The sequence below is a fragment of the Anopheles aquasalis genome, chromosome 2 (assembly GCF_943734665.1).
Source record: "Anopheles aquasalis chromosome 2, idAnoAquaMG_Q_19, whole genome shotgun sequence".
NCBI lineage: Eukaryota > Metazoa > Arthropoda > Insecta > Diptera > Culicidae > Anopheles > Anopheles aquasalis.
Window position 1 is genome coordinate 68,753,147 of NC_064877.1, and position 17,379 is coordinate 68,770,525.

At 52.0% G+C, this 17,379-nt stretch overlaps 2 protein-coding genes across 2 annotated transcripts in view; one reads left to right on the forward strand and one right to left on the reverse strand.

Moving 5' to 3' along the window:
- The window catches only part of LOC126579931 (glia maturation factor beta), an 881-nt gene extending 500 nt beyond the window's left edge, over positions 1–381 (forward strand). The window contains exon 3 of the mRNA XM_050243703.1: positions 1–381. This exon is cut by the window's left edge and continues 19 nt beyond it. Coding sequence (XP_050099660.1) covers positions 1–301 — 301 coding nt within the window. The 3' untranslated portion in view covers positions 302–381.
- A 300-nt stretch (positions 382–681) lies between these two features.
- On the reverse strand, positions 682–4,558 carry LOC126576757 (probable ATP-dependent DNA helicase HFM1). The gene is made up of 2 exons (XM_050238066.1): positions 1,723–4,558; positions 682–686 (listed from the first exon to the last, which is right to left on the reverse strand). Exons 1-2 carry the CDS (start codon positions 4,556–4,558, stop codon positions 682–684), a joined length of 2,841 nt encoding a protein of 946 aa, XP_050094023.1.
- Between the last annotated feature and the right edge of the window lie 12,821 nt (positions 4,559–17,379).

Below are 17,379 nucleotides of genomic sequence, written 5' to 3' on the forward strand. Positions count from 1 at the left end.
GCAGGTGGTCACGGTGGACGAGCTGCTGGAGGATGTGGCGATCGAGGAGCTGCAGGAACAGCTTCCATCGCACCAGCCCCGCTACATCATTTACAGCTACAAGATGGAGCACGACGATGGCCGGACCTCGTACCCGATGTGTTTCATCTTCTACACGCCGCGCGACAGCCAGATGGAGCTGTGCATGCTGTACGCCAAGACGCGTATGGCACTGCAGCGCGAGGCCGATCTGACGCGCTACTACGAAATCCGTGAGCTGGACGACATGACCGAAGATTGGCTGCGGGAGAAACTGCGATAGATAACGGACGACCCTCATTATACTACATCATGATAGATGATAAACCGATGATAGAGAAAAAGAGAGAGAGAGAGAGAGAGAGAGAGAGAGAGAGAGAGAGAGAGAGAGAGAGAGAGAGAGAGAGAGAGAGCTTAGCAAAACGGCTTCCTGTAGCCGAACCAGGGAGCTCGCTGAATGCGACGAGACGATATTATCAGGCGTGATAGAAGCTAATAGCTATTCACTAAGAATGGCGTACCATTCTTACGCGTCCGTTTAACGTGCGGACCGCATACGCACTATGGGCTATGACAGGACGGCGACGAATGAGGGCGCGTCCGATTCCGGGAGGACATTATTTCCAACTATTTCATAGCAATAAGAAAAAACGACGACACATGCTAGTCTGTAAGCAAATTGTGGTACAACTTGGGAGGAGCTATTTTCAGCTAAATCTACCTAACGAATAAGAACCTAATTTGAGTTTCCCTTAAAACGTCCGGCGACTGGACACTGGAATCGGCCGACTGTTACTATACTCTTATACCTCGGCTTAGCTCTCCGTATCGCGAGGACGCAAAGGGAAAGTGTAGAGTACAACCATCATGCCATCTCTTGTGGCATTTTGCTTTCTGCAAACGTAATTTCTACAACCAACTGTAAGCATTTCTATAGCATAACGCCAAACCTAGTATCGGACTAGCAATCATATCAATAAAGTGGACGTTTTACGATAGGTTTGCTAACTGAGACAGACTTCGATTCGATTAGTGCTTAATGTAGCACTCGCCTAGTACTACCCCCGTTCTACCGTTTTCAATCAGCACAAATAACATCTGCCGCCGGTCCCAGGTCAAACTTTTTCCTTTTCCTTCCTCCCGACGCCTGGACGGATCGGCTCGTAAAGGACCAGTTGCTGGTTACATTCGAAGCCGAGACGCACGACTCTTGGAGAGGTCTAGTGGTTTCGCTTTCGATGAATCCTTGTGCAAGCCCACGTTTTACGCCGGAAAGAGACACAAATACGTTGCAGTGTTTAAAGTGTGCCAGTATATCCTCCGCATCCGAACCACCGAACCACGAACTGGGTGGAGGTGGCGCATGGCAGTCAACCGACCGGCGAAACAGATAACGGCGTTCGTTTTCGTCGAAAAACGGCGCGGAAGTAGGCATCCGTTTGAACGCTTCTCTGGCCTCTTCGAAGCAGGTGGGAATGCTGGAATCATTTAGAAGATTGCCGGAGGTTTCCAGCCTCGGAAAAGCTGTCCGAGGAGCTACAAATGGTGCGGATCGGTAGGGAACATCAACGGGTTTCTTCAAAATCGATCGTAGTGGTAATGTACTGGTAGTGCCGGGTGGAAGCACCGGTAAGCGGATCGACGTATCAGCATCGGTGCTAGTACTGGTAGCCAGTACACGTGTTGGCTCAATAGTTACTTTACAGGTGCCATTCGAAGTGGCCAACAGATAGGAGCGCTCCATCACGGATGTGCTGTTCCAGCGCGAGGTATCGAGAGCAGCCGGTTCCGGGAAGTTCATGTCCTTCATGGAATGTAGCGTATCGATAACAGGCGGTCCCTGGAAGCTCATATCCTTCATGGAATGCAGCGTGTCATTGGCCGTTTCACTCGGGAAGAAGCTGGTAATGGTGGTTTGCTTCGTTGCGATGATCTCACGATCGCCAACCAACGCCAACGTATGATGACCATCCAGTCCAGCCCACTCGCAACAGATGAGATGAGCCTGGATCGATTCCACTGTGGCATCCGGAAGCTGAATTGTCCAACATTTTCCTCCCACCGCTGGTATCCTATCGGTGGACAATCCCGCTTCATACAGTAACAGCTGGTTGCTTGAATCTCCAACAAGAAGACTGAACTCAATTGGAGGAGTTCCCCTGGCCAGATATTGACCGTTCCGCTGCTGTACCGTGCAGACGATCTCATTCCGTGGCTGCTGCTCCCCTTCCAACATCGTTTTCGTCAGCTCGATGGCGAACTCGGGCAATTCGCTGGCCAATCCGATCAGCTCATTCCCGAACGGTGGTTGCTTCTTAACGATGCACTCCAGTTCTCGCGGGTCCGAGCTTCGAATGGCACGGAACGTGCACTTTCCTCGATCGGCAAGATGCTGCGCCAACCGGGGTCCTATTCCACGTAGCTGGCGCGAGACGAGCGGACTGTTTTCCCACAGTTTCACCTCGAAACATTGTGCCAACGTGCAGGCACTGGCGAGGGCACGGAAACTTCCGGCAGCACGGTCACCGTGGAAGCGGTTCCGATTTGCGTTCAGCAATCCGATGATACACCGGCAGATGCGCGCTCCGAGAGTGATCATCTTGGCCGCTTCCTGGTGCAGACTGTGGTCGTGGATGGGTAAACAGCCGAACACGGCCTGTATCAGACAGTACACCTTGGCATCGGTTGTGCTGATGCGTCCCGGCCACCGGAACCGAACGCCAGCACACTCCGCACCGCCGGTCGTCGATCCGGTCGGCGTGTTGAGTGCATTCAGGAGCCGCTTCTCGTTGTTCCGACACTTGAACGCACTGAACTCGTCGGCCCGGGCAATCAGCGACAGCATCTTCGCCACCGTCTCATCGCCCACCATCTCGGCCAGCAGCAGTTGCATGGTTTTGAAGGAAAGATGATTGCGCGCCATCAACCGGCCGGATGGGGCTGGTTGCAGGATGGCCGAACGATTCGCTACGATCAATCCACTGGTCTGCAGTGACTCCAGGGTGGTTTCGCACAGCCGTTCGATCTGATCGTTCATATCGTAAACCGGACCGGCCGATAGTTGATAGTGGCCCGGGTTAGTCTGGGCCCGGACGTAGAAGAACGTCGAACGGATCCACTCCCGGACGGCCGCCCGATCGTAGATGATCCCGTGCGCTATCTCGGAGTTGAGCAGTTCCGGTAGCTTCTGGTGCAGCTGAGACTCGATCGGCAGCGTATCGCTCACCAGCTTCCGGTAGCGTTCAACGTTGGCTTCCGTTGTCATGACAACGGCGACACCGTGCTCGTTGTACTGGGAGCGTCCCGCACGGCCCATCATCTGGAGCAGGTAGTTGTTCGCGTAATCCTTGCCCATATGATTGAAGGTGGCCTTGATGATGACGAGATAGGCCGGCAGGTTCACACCCATACAGAGCGTACTCGTACAGCAGAGCACTCCGATGTGTCCCTCGCGGAAGCTGCTCTCGATCCGGATTCGATCACTTGCCAACAGTCCGGCATGGTGGTAGGCCACCCCTTTGCCGATGAGTTCCTGCAACTGTTTACCCACCAGCCCGGAGCCAATCTCCCGTAGAACCGCGGCCGATGGTAATGTCAGCGACTGGCCTGGAGTGCGTGCTAGGTAGCTGGCCGTCGTTTCGGCACTCTTGCGCGAGGAACAGAATATGAGCGTCGGTTTGGAGCACGAATACTGGGCGATAATGTCCACCAGCTTGTAATTGAGGTTCAGCTCGAACTTGAACGGACTCGAGTGGAACGGATAGCCGAGTACGTGCCGTTCGAGCGTTGTCTGGCGATCCGTCTCGGCAAAGCTGAAAGGCACCACCTTACGATCGTTCTGCAGCCACCGGGCAAAATCATCGACATTTGGAATGCAAGCGGATACGGCAATGAAACGAATCGAGGTAACGGATGATGCTGGCTCACCCAAGGTGGGCCCCGTCCCGTCCGTCTGGCCGTGCAAACGTGCGTCAATGTACTTCATGCGGGCTACTACCAGCTCCAGATTAGCGCCACGTTCACTATCCTCGATCACCTGCACTTCGTCGATCAGGAACAGCTTGATGGGACGCAGCACCGTTGCTGCATTCCGGTCGGCCCAGTGCCGCGTAAACACTTCCCATTTCTCCGGCGTGCTAAGGATGAGCTGATAGTTGCTGAGTTTGCGTATGTCCTCCACTACGTTATCACCGTCGTACTGGATGCACTCGATACCGAGCGGTGCTAGGCGGCCCTTCCAATCGGTGTACTTCTCGGCGCACAGTGATCGCGTTGGGGCCAGGTAGATGATACGGAAGGTGGCACGTTGGCCACCAGATTGCATCGCTAGCTTGGCGATTGCCAACTCAAGGATGACCGTTTTGCCGGATCCTGTTGGTGCGTTCACCACCAGCGAATCGTCCGTTTGCAGGATCGTCGGAGCAACGGTTTGCTGGATTTTGTTAAAAGATCGAAGGTTCGCGAATGCTGCTCGTACCGTTGGTGGTAAATCGGTTACCGAGAAACCGGCACTGTTGCTACGATGCACCGTATGTTCCATTCCCAAAACCATCGGTCCACTAGAGGCGTTTGAAAAAGAGGCGAAAGAACTGTTAAAGTTTAAAACCTCTATAATAAAATAAAAAAAAATAAAAAAAAAAGAGGCGTTTGAAAGTGTTGCCATTTTGTTACTTGCTTCGTCACATGATGAGTTTTGCACTGCGTTAACCGACGTTCTCTACGAAGCTACTGAAGGCGAAAGGGTTTGATTTTAACGTATTCCTGGGCGTGCCGCGCGTTCCGCTAAACGATTGGAATGGTTCCAGGGAAGGGGTTACGTTGAATGAACCTTCAGCAATAATCGTCCTTGTCTGCTTTGATGGTGCTAGTTTACAAATAGACAATCTTGCTCGTTCGCTCGATAATAATCGGATAAATTATACGTAAAAAGCTGTTGACATCGCAAACAATACGCAAACAGATACGATTGCTAACGTAAAGGATTGTCGCTATCGCGCCAGCAAGGATTTTAATAAATTTAGCAAAATGATTTTTTTTAAATTTTGGATTAAACGAAACATACTCACGTTTTTAAGCAACCATGATAGAAAACAATTGTTTGTACAGTGAAAGTACTTTGAGTGGAACGGCTATTTCCGCTCAAAAAGTAATCAACTAGCCTTTTAGTAACAGGCAGTATACGTACATTGAACTTAGTTGGCTGTGCTCTTTCGGTACCACCACCAGCTTTTTCAATAACCAATCTCTTCAATCATATCCGGTGAACCAAAATATTATTTCCCGAAAATTTGAGAAACAAACAACCTACAACCCAATAGTAGAACAGTGCAACTTCCACGAAAATCTCCCACGAGCATCAAAATGCAGGAAAGCAGAAGGCTAAGTAGCTTTTAATAACCAACTTTCGAGGGTCACCCGACGGATAAGCTGGTCACGATCGCCAGGTGGAGTTGAACAATCCCATCTACCTTTTTTTTTGTACCATTTTTGTGACTTTTGCAGAAACAAATCTTAACGATAAGCGCTTCATTCACACCGCACAACAATGGCGGTAAGTGATCCTCGAGTCCACAAAGTGCGCCTCTAATGAAGATCAACAAGTCTGCGCCACGCTGCGAGATGCCACATTTCACAAAAGGGAACCTCATTCAACTAGCAGGAGGATTAGGGAAAAATCCCTTACCTATCCCTCATCTCACTGGCCAGCGCGCTGTTGATTTTCAAGCCAGCATCCAGCATCCTCTACAGTAGGCCACGCCGATGGAGGAGTGCGTATGCAGTGCGCCTCGCACTGTCCGCACTTACGGACCTCACTATTTGCTCAAACTCCAAGTCAACATTACGAAGCTAAATTTGGATGCACAATGTCACAGGCCGCCATTTGCCATCGGAGATCGCATTGTTTCTTGTGTGTGGCTCTCGAAAGCATTAGGCTCCGATGGGCTTGCGTAAGTACGGTGTAATGTCTTTGGCTCCCGCGATCCAAATTTGTCCATTTGTGGTCGTTGCGAGCGAGCGTATGCGTTTCATCATCGCCCAAACGGAGATCAACAGTGCTAAATGTTGGTTTAAACCAAATTCCTTCGCCACGACGCTGATGAGCTCTGGCGGACGGACGGGTAGCGGTGGCCCGTTTCCTGGCTAACCGATCTATGATGCACTCCAAGGGTCACAGGGGCCTGGGGATGCCTTCTGCCGGCTCTCTACATCCCGCTCTCTCTCTCCCTCTTTCTTCCACCCCAGTGGCAGCTCGTGGACCATCATTGCCATCGTGTGCGCCAAACAAACACGAGCGCCAACTGTGAAATCAAATCATCAAACATTGCCGCCGCCCATATCCTCCTTCGCTTGGCGCTGCGCACGTGCGCATAATGGAACGGCTTTGTTGGTGGCCACGATTTCTTGTGGCCCCTCCGTGCCCCGCGCGCACTAGTTGATTAATTAATTTCACCGCCAACAGCACCAGCAGCACCAGAAGAAGGTGCTCCATGCCGGCGGCATCATGCATTCCTCGCTTCGACCGTGTTGCCTTAGTAAGCTGGCCACGCGGGAGCACGCGTTCTATCATCCGTTCTGATGGTATGTAAATGAAATCGAAATCAACACACCCTACGGAGATTCCACCGTCTCAGCATCAACACTCGGCCGAGTTGGTTGGCTTGGTGTTGATCGAAATTGGCCACCGAACGGCCTACTCCCTGGCTACTGGGTATCCATTTTTCTGCTCCCCTTTGTTTGACAGCTGTCACTTGCTTTTTGCTGGTGTGACACATGACTCATCTACTACTGCGATGGCGGCGACCGTGGCACGGCGGCTGCGACTCATTTCCGATGCCGCGAGAGCACCAGGAGCGCCCCGCCACCCTACCGGGGGGGCGGGAAGGATGGGAGATGGGATATCAAAGTGATTTACGCTTAAAGTGTCGCGTGTTTGGAATACAAATAAAGCCAAATGGCCCTTTGGCCCGGGGGTGGAATGAATGGGCACGCATTGCGAAACGATTTCAAGCGACGCGGTGCGCGCGGCGAACGAAGGGGCTAGCCGCTTAAGCAAGCAAAGATTCTTTAAGGTGCCCGTGGTTCATTTCAGTCGATTGCAATACCTATTTATGTTCCGATTTTACTCTATTCAACTTACTGCGAGATACGGCATTAGATTGAAATTGTATTGACTCATTAGAGGTTGGGTTGCGTCTCCCCGTGGAAATGGTATTGTTGCATAAACCAGCTCACCGTCGCAGACACCTGAATTCACTCATACGCACCACCGGGACACGAAACACAAACAGTTCCAGGCGTGGTATGGTGTGGTATGTTTGTGGCGCGACTCCTACGCTCCCGGTGTCAAGAAATTAGCATAAAAGAACTCGATCACACATCACGCTGAGACTGGGGACGCGTACTCCCTACCCATCGGATTTGAAGCTGCCATTACGGGCGTGGGTGTACGGACCCTGCCTCATCTCCATCCTCCGAACGCGCAACTCAGGTGTACCGCCGGCGTGGGAGTGTACCCGCGAAGCGTGCCAAAACGGCAACGGTGGCCGCGATGGTGGCAGCAAAAAGGGAATTATTAATACGCGTTACGCAAGGCCTCCGGCATCAACGCCGGTGAACCTACGCCAGGCGGAGGAAGTGCATGACACATCACACCCAGCGTTCGACGGGGGGCGTTTTGTCATCTCGGCCTGTTCCCTCGTGAGATCGTCATGTGCATTTGCATTCGGATCGGAGCATGACTTTCGGTATCAATTATCAACGCCCCGCGGGACTCGCCTTCGTCATCCTAATGCCATCGAGTGCATGATGATGTCGCCGGTGGCAGCGATGCCGGTCATGCTGCAAAACCTCCCATCGATCACCCAGGGCACCTAGCGGGGTCTTGGATGCTGTTGAGTGTTTGGCGCGTACACGTACACGGTTGATCGATTATTGCGATTGATCGGAGGAGTTTGCTTCACTGAACGAAGCCTATCATTACTGTCGGTCATCACTTAGCAGCGAGTGTGAGAGGGTGGAACTATCTATCGTCTAACCTTCGTCGATCTAGTGCCATGTGAACCATCAACCATCGCGCTGTCTGCTCAATCGCTCTGCAATCCGCGAACGGTACGGGGGAATGACGATTGATTAAACCGAGACCGAGGTTGGGCTGCATTTTATTGCACGGAGATCCCGATTTTTTATCACTCGCATGGCGCACAATGGCGCACAATGGCGTTTGCGATGGTTGTAAATGGTTGTACGGACAGCGGGAGCAGTGCACTTCGACTGCATGATCGTGGCTGACGTTTTGAACTCCGGGCCGGCGTCTGCTTATCTTATGTGTGTCGAGAGGCTCGTCCCAAAGCGTCTTTCAACCGTCGTGTGATCTCGACGTCGTGTAACCCTCTTTCCCATGCACACCGCTAGCTCGCAGGCACGCATCGCGATCGCATAATGGCACCGCGTTTGTTTGCCACCCCGTAAATCATCTCCCGGTGGTAGTACCGCGTGGCGGTTGACAGGGCAGCACATTATTTTGAAACATTGCGGCGCTCTTAACATATAGCGGCGCACGCACATCGCGACGCGAGATGAAAGGGCCCAATTTTGAGCTGGACCGATTCATCAAACCTTCGAGTCGAATGATTGCTTTGCCGACTCGACACTCACTCGACACGGGCCCTATACGCAACGGCGCGTATCTATAGTTCAAGCGTTTAGCGCCGACGAAGTGCGGTTTGATCTTTGACCGATTGAAACGTTTCCATCGTTCCTGAACAGAGACAGTGCGAGGCAGCACCAGGAATAAAGTGCTAATAACTCTTCTCCCGGGGCGCCATATTTCAAACGAAAATGATCAAGGATTTATTTGCCTGCGCGGTGTTCCTTCTACTCTCTCGCCACTTCCCGTTTGCTGTAAGTAGGCTGTGGTGGTTGACATTTGATGTCCTGGTGACAGCAATCGGAGTAGAAATCGACAGTAAATTTGGTCAATTTATAGTGTTAGAGGAGCGCCCCGAGACCAGAGGATGCCAGACAAAGCCATTAGTTTGGGGCTGTTTTTGTTTTTTTCTCTCTTCTACTTTTATCCGACTTTCAACGCCTGAATGGGTTGCATTGGGGTGTAGTGAGCCGGAACTGGTGAGCAGGTGAATCCCCCCGCTCCGTCGATAGCGGGCGCATCGTGGCTCACGCGAGACCCCATTTTGAACCTCACGCAACAACCTAGTTTGGCAGGGCACCTCCCACCCACCATAGAGACTACCTTAGCGGTAGAGTGACCATAGTGCGACAAAGACTATTTATAAAATGGCAACAAATGGCTTAATTAGTAACGTGTATCATGCAAACCCGAGCGGTGCTGGTGGCCCCGGCGGGGGTCGTAGCCGGCGCGAGACCAGACCAGAACTCAATTAAAGTGCAGTCGGCCAACGATCAAATGCGATGCTGGGCCACGGTTACCCAGAGAGAGAGAGAGAGACCACCAAGCATCAGCCTCGGGCCGAGGCAACGCGCGCATTGCCCAAGAGTGGAATGGGGAGAGTGGAAAGCTACCAGAATCCGTGTATAATTTATACCGTGGCCCGAGCCCGAGCAGAACCACGGCTACGCAGGCCAGCCAGCATCACCGCCGCACCACCATTCATTACGGTGTGATTTGTGACAGATCATTTAGTGTTGGGCCATGCTGGTTTGACGTTTGCGCCGACGCCGACGCCGAGACGAGAGCACGCACAGACATCGCAATCGGGAGTCAGGTCCGCGGGGCCAGCGGAGAGGCAGTGTGGCGGGAAGATGGCTTCTGGGTGTCCGCTGGCTCCCCACCCCTTTTCTTTCACCTGCATGAAAATAGACATTTTCCGACGGTACATTTCCGATGGTGGTTCTTTGAATTGGTTCTTTAATGGTCAGAACCGAAGAACCGAAAGTGCCTCTCAGGTGAATGCACGGATCTGATGACGCCAGCTAGGCGGGTAGATGAGGTCCCAATACCCGGCATAGATGGATGAGTCGCTGAGCGAGGGTAGTGAGTGTTGTCTGTCGAAAGGGAATGGATTGAAATGGATGGGACCAGTAGAGCGAGCCTAGAGAGCAACTGCTTGCCACAACTCTCGCCAGGACACGCGCCAACCGCGACATTATGGAGTTACCACACATTAACCACAAAAACACAAAACATTTCTCTAACTCGGCGATCATTTTACGATCGCCACTAGCATGATGATCTCAAATGTGTTGTGGGTAATTAAAATCGAGTTTTTCACGCGACAGGAGGACACATTTCGGATTTTATATCAGCCATTGATTTACATGTCACTGTCCGTTGATGGTTGGTAACTCTAGAACAGTAGGCCATGCATGGCGAGGGGATCGTCAATGTTGTCACACCATGAAGCCTGTTGCCTTTACGTGCTTCAATGCACTGCGGTAGCCGCGATGGACGTTTTGGATGTTCTTTTTGAGCAAATTCCTAAACATCTGCCCCACAGATGCCACGAAGCGAAGAACACACTTGATAACCGTAGCGAGAACACTGGCTTCGCGCGTCGATGGACACCGGCTTTAGCCGGGACGGGAGAGGGATTGGAATCTGGGTCGACCTAAAATTAATCCACCCATCCATGCAGAACGCGTAGCGGTAGCCGGCCGTGCCATTATTTTCGGTTCCGGATTGCGTCGTTCACACGTGCGGTGCGTTGCAGATCGATCACCGGACCAACACTCACCGCACCGTGGGCGACCATTGCAGCCTCGTGTCAAAGACTGTGATGGTGCGACTGAAATCATTAGACAGTCAAATATGATGCGAGTCACACTTCCGAGTCATCCATCATCGTAATGCAGTGCCGTGCTCGGTGAGCGGACTCACCGATCAGCGATCTGATGATCTGAAGATGCTGCACAGCATTGATGACATCGCGCGACTCGCTTCCCGGTTTCTGGCTGGCTGCCCGGGAAAAAGGTGCCACAAACGGTGCCATAACGCAAAAATTAAAGTCGAAAGCGATCACCGGCCAGGTAGGGGTTTGTTTTGGGGGCGAGCAATAATTGAATCCGACAAGCGGACGAACACCATAAATTTGACCATCAACTAGCAGCACCCCAGTCATCGTAATGGGCAGGTCCGGTGCGTTCCAGGGACGCTCCGCGTAACGCTATTTATAAATGATGAGGCAGACCGAAGCCAATGGTCCAATTATTGGTGACCATTAGAAAGAGGCTCCGCACCACGCGCGGAGAACCCACGAAGAGGACGATGACATTTGAATTTATCATTCCCGCCATGCAGGCGGACCCCTGCGGGTGGACGTTTTAATGGCCGGTGTGGCCCTTCGGTTTACGCCACTCGATGATGATGATGATGACTGTCAATATTAGTAGTACTTGGCGACTGTCAATCGCGCTTAAGCTTCTCGGCGACGCGTTGATGCAATCGGCGGCTGACACTTTTACTAATCGATGAACCCCCGCGGTACACGATCGGGAAGATATAAATTGATCCCACACTGGTCACTGCTTCACCGATAACGCCACTGATCGGTTTTGGAGTTACATTTACGTTTGTTTAAGTATCACTTAGAGAGCGCAGTTCGGCGATTGAATGGTTTCCTCACTGAATTAAGGCATAAGTCGTCGAACGTAATAGAGGGTGCAGTGAGCCAACGATGCCAAAGATCGGTGGAGGAGGAAGGTCATTATGGTTGTGGTCACCACTTTAACGATGCCAGTATTGTTGGGCTGCCAGTAAGGTTATCCAACTCCACTTTAAACAACGAACTGCGCCATTTCCCTGCGCCCCTGAGGGGGGCTCCTTGCTGCAGTCAAAAGCCTAGTCGGATGCACTGCATCCCGTGCATGGTGCCGCATGGTGATGGCTGCACTCATGCACGCTGGCCCATGCCCTAGTTTGGGCGATGCACGATCTACCGGCACCGACCAGGCAGTGGCGTTTATGATAATGAGCCAAGTGCACTGCCGGGCCCCGGGTAGAGTAGTTAAATTGGTTCACACGGTGGCACTAGCGAGAACGTCAGGTTCGCACCGAGTGCTTCAGACACCGGACAGACTTCACTTCACTATCCCACGGAGGGCTGCCTAGCCTCGCCCTGGTAGTCCTGTTGTTTTGGAGGGGTAGCCGTCGCTTACCGCGATGACACCGCCGCTAGGCTACCGAAGGTCGTGACGAGTTTATGATCTGCGAGGTGATCTGTACCAAATTTGGGAGGGCGCGATCGAATAACGAGGTATTTCGTTGCTCTGTGGCTTTACTGTCCTGTTGCCTTGCTGGTATTCGCCGCTTGTTTAATTGGGTCCAGCGGGATCCCCAAAAAAGGAACAGGTGTTGCAACGAATTGAACTTGAGGCATTCAAACTGGGATCGAAAAGAGGCAGGTAGTAAAGGAGAAGCAGGATGCAAGTCGTATTCTCGATCGGTCTCGCGGTCACCAAACAGCAGTGGCCGTCATGTTGAACACATGTTTCCTTCATGCTGGTTCACGGCAACATCCCGTTGTCTAGAGAATCTAATTTGTCTTTCTCTAGAGCCAAGCAAACGAGGCGCTCCAGACGCCGGTACGGTACGGAGAGTAGACTGTAGAAGAAGTGTCAGATTGTCGGAATCTTGCCTGACGCCTCGTGCTACCCACGGTGATGTGTCGCTTAAATTAGCCTTTTAGTCAGTAAACAACAGTACCGCCATCGAAGACAGCATCGGAGCAGCGACGTTCGAAAGCCGGTTGCCTAGAAACCTAGATGAACCGTTCGGAGTGAATCCGCCTGCCGAGATCGTCACCAACCATCGTGATTAGTGCGAGCATTGCAGACGGACAGACAGACGGACGGACGGAGACAAGCATCGCATCGCAAGACCGGTAAATAAACAATTTGTCCGCCCAAATTTGGCGGCCGCCAATACATACGCACTCAGGCACGCACGCACGGGATGAAGGAGAGTTGGTTAATGTTTACTTTCCCTTTCGGACCCACCGGGACTTTCCTCCGGCATCTTCTTCGAGTTGCCGGTGGTATGTTGTACATTTTCTCACCTTGCCACCACCAGCGCCTCAGGCACAGGCTGCGGTATGATATCTCCCCCCAGGGTATCCCAGCTACATGGGAATGCGTCATGATTTGATCGCGTCTCGTGTCCGGATGTGTCCAGCCGCAGTCGTGCAGCATCCCTTTGCTTTAAAAGGAAGCTACGAGTCCTATTGATCATTGCAGAGTTCCATGGGAACATATGTCGTGCTCCTTCCTGTACCGTCGATCCTAATGCACTCCACCGTTCCTCTTGATCGTTACTAGCTGAAAGTTGGGGGGTTTTGGGAAGGGCAAAACGATTGAACTCTCTCTCTCTCTCTCTCTGCCTGGGGCCCTAACAAAGGTATCTGACGATGGAACTTTGATGTCGAGACAGACAGCTGCGGTTCTGCGGTCCGCCACCGTCCATCATTGCGAAACGTCCGTCACAATCTCCGGACTGGCAAGTTTTGGCCCCACGATCAGTGGAACAGATGGTTTGAGGTTTAAAACAAACAGCAGCAGCTCTCATATCTTGCAGCAGTCGGTCAGTCGGTGTCCGGTCCGGTCTTTGTGTGGCCCTTTCCAACAAACTCAAAAAAAAAAAACACCGCAAAAAGCATGCGGTAAAGGAAAAATGGACATGTCAGCCCTCAGTGAGGTCCACGGTGGACGCGCGCGCGGTTTTGGAAGTTACGTCGAGCCGCTGTTCCCGCTGTTCGTCCCGTGGCCTCGCGCGGCCAATCGCATTTCATAACGCGCCAGATCATGCGTGAGCGTGAGCTTTTGTGATTTGGTAAACATGGGCCTAATGGTGGAGGCGGAGAAGCAAGGGGGATGAGGTGAAGTTGGCCATACTCGATGCCTCCGTACTCTATCGCTGGCCTGGTGTATGAGGTTTACTCCATGGCATCCACCAGCTCCATCCTGTGTTTTCTAATGCGCGCGCGCGCGGGCGATTGATTTGATTTGCAAAACCCCCCTCTCGGGGGCGGGAGAGGACAGTGTAGAGCCCTGCGCACGGTTGATGGTGTCACGGGTAATGTTTGATACCACCTGTGCACACTAATGGCCATTTCAAGGTGATCCGGCATCGTCCCGGGGCGGTCGATCGAGCAAATCGATGGTCCACGGTGCAACACGCTCCCACCGCATCATTAGCACCCACCGATGGGTCGGGAAAGGCGTGAAAAAGCTGGTTTCCAGCGCACACAGATCAATACAGACACTTTGTGCAGCGCAGCGAGGTGCATTATGCTTCCGTTCGGAGCTTTCCCGGCCGATTGAGGGACTGATATGGTAGCATTCGACAATTATTGGCGTGTAATTGGTAAGTGATGCGCTCGCTGGAAAAGGATCGCCATCAGGGGGAGATCCATAAGCGGCAAACGGCATCGAAATGCGATATCTACCGCTCACTGGCTCATCCTCATCTCGTGGCGGTGCATGGTGCGCCTGCATGCTGGAACGGTTAATGGTAATGCTTGCTTCCATCGGTACTTACGGGACATTATAAGGTGGTTTTCCCCCAACCCCGGGGGTAGGGAGAGCTGGAATGTACGGGAAAGTGTACAAAGTCGGTGCGGAACGGAGCGGACGGTGGGGATATAATGCTCGGACATCTATCGTGTGTCATGTTCACATCGGGCACATTATGTGAATCCCCCCCGTTTGCTTAGTGAAGACACGAGTTAGGTCTGTCATATTAGGGCTTAAGTGACATGGAAGGGTATTAAACTGAAGGTGAAAGGTAGTAGCACCATCGTACTGTGGCGCTTCTGGTATCTTCTGGCGGAGCAACAGTTACTTCTCTTTGAGGTTAGGAGCTGTAGTAACCGTGAAAAGTTATGAATTTTACATAGCCTCCTGGGATGTGTAGATGAAAAGTTGCATTTTGCTTAAGTGCCAGTAACTGCATTTGTTCAGTTATCACCAATTTTATCACAAATTTTCAGTGCATCCCCTTTGGGGTTCCTTTCAGAGCTCTTTAACAAATTGTAGACCCAGAAATGTCGATGCCAACACGATCAAATTCTGCGTCTAATGACCTCGATGATCAAATTCTGCAAACAATATTGACCATTAAGTGTGTCGTTAAGATTCTCGAGTCGTTAATCGTCGTGTATCTTGCCGATCATGCGCCGCTCCTCTCTCGAAAAGCAGTCGCATTGCCCTCTGCAACTCTCTGTTGCACTGCCCGATCGCCAATCGGACGGAGAACAAACGAGGCACAGTATATGGTTGAGATGAATATTAATCGATTGTGGTCCAGGAATGAATGATGTCGGGGCGCCCGCCGCCAAAACCGAGTGCTCTCGATGGCGATGACGCCAACGCTGGACGACTATAATTATCGCCGCGTAGGACGATGGTGGTGGTGAGCGGCACAAATCGAGCAAATGGTGGCCGGGAGCAAGGAGTCCAAGTTGGGAAGGGGAGCAAAAAAAAAAACAAAGACCTCCATATATGGAACACCGGGGGAGTGATGCTTTAAAATGTATCATTCTAGATTCGGGAACGCACGCTGGTTCCGATCCGCGGGTGTGTATGTAATATCCGGGTAATATCCTTGTGAAGGCCGGAGGCCAGTACTAGCTCACCACACCTCCGCAAGTGGCAGTGGTGTTGATTTGATCGCTAACCCGCCCACAGCAACGCCCATCAGCGAATCCATCAAGGTGGCTCACAGCACAGCGATAAGTGACGCCAGTCGCCAGGATGTTCGTAGGCTTGACCGCGACTAATCCACGGCTGTATTTATGAATGAATTTCAGCTCGAGCGAAGGCGCATGCCACCTGCCTTGGCACGCATCACGCTGGCACGCTTCTCAATGAATTGGTCGCGGTCGGTTGGCATTTGCACGTCGTCGTCGTCGTCGTCGCCTTCTTCGTCGATGGGGAGTAGGCGCCAGCAGGTTTCACCTTTCGCGCCACCGTGTTGCGTAGGCTCGCACTCTCGGTCGAGGTCGAGCCACAAAGCAGCCGTGGGCTTCACCAGATTTTGCCGGTGGCGACCGGAGCCTGTGTGACTAATTGCGCATGATAGTGTCGCCGCAAGGTTCCGCGCATAGCGACGGCGATCGCGGCTATCTATGATGTCATCTCGGTGATGTCTGTATAAAAGGCAGTACGATTAGCAAGTTGATGGTTTTTGGGAGAGAACTCAATTCGGTTACTTTACCTTTTTTTTATCCATATTCCATTCTGCAGTAGGGAAATTATTAAGATTTGATTAGGATTTATTCAATTATTCCTATTCATAGCTTTGCTTAGAGTATAAAAATAGTCATTAACATGGTCGCCACAATTCATCACACGCCAAATTGAAGAAAATGCCCTTTTCGGACAATTGATTGTTAACCAAACATCCGAATTCAATCCCCTGACCATTTGTGGTACAGCACTAAACGATTACCTCACGATGCTACGTAAAACGCCAGTAAATTATTTGGCCTAATTCAGCATCCAGCACCTTATCTGCTACGCTCACAAACTTCAATCGTGAGACACTAACTAAGACATCCCTTGGGGGAGGAGGAGGGTGATCACGGGCAGTACCCGCTAGCGATCGCATAGCCTTATCAGCTTCGTGACTGATTTATAGCCACATTCCGGGAGGATTTTTTTCTCCACCATCGAGCCTCACATAAAGAGCAAGAGTTTAAGTGAATTGTCCTTGATGCTAACGCGGTCCTCCACGCTGGGGCGCGCTGAGATCATCGCACACAGCACCGGAATACGGACGTGCGCGGTGCCGATTTATGATTGAGCGAGCGAGATTAATCGCTGGCCAGAAAGTCTGGAATGTTATTCTTATTAAACGCACTCGTCTTCCACGTTTCGACACTCGCAGTTCTCGCAGTAGTAGCAACGTCAAATGAGCAGCCCGGCGTCGGCCTCGGGCAATTCCGTGGAATGCAATTCACCCGTTGCACGCGCCCAACCCGGTGCACACCGATCAAGATCGCCAAGTGCATTCCATAAATCATACATCAGCCAAGCACAAGCCCAGCACTCAAGACACTGGCGCGGAATGACCACCAGCATCACCACCACGCACCCCCTTCCTGAGCCCTTGCCCTCCAGCAGCAGCAGCGGCGGCAGCGAAATGAGGTCAGTTTTCCGCGTGCAGAACGATCGCGATCCGCGATGCTGACATTTCACGCTCTCGGCTCTCGCTCCGTCCAGCGATCCGTGGTCGCGCTTTTCATGTCAATCATCTTTTTTTTCCCACCCACCATTTCCCAGGCGTCAATTTTCCAATCAATCCCAATTGGAAGGAATTGTGGAAGTTTCATCAAACCATGCATTACACGCTGATACCGGGATGACGGTTCATACGCTTCCCTCGGCGTA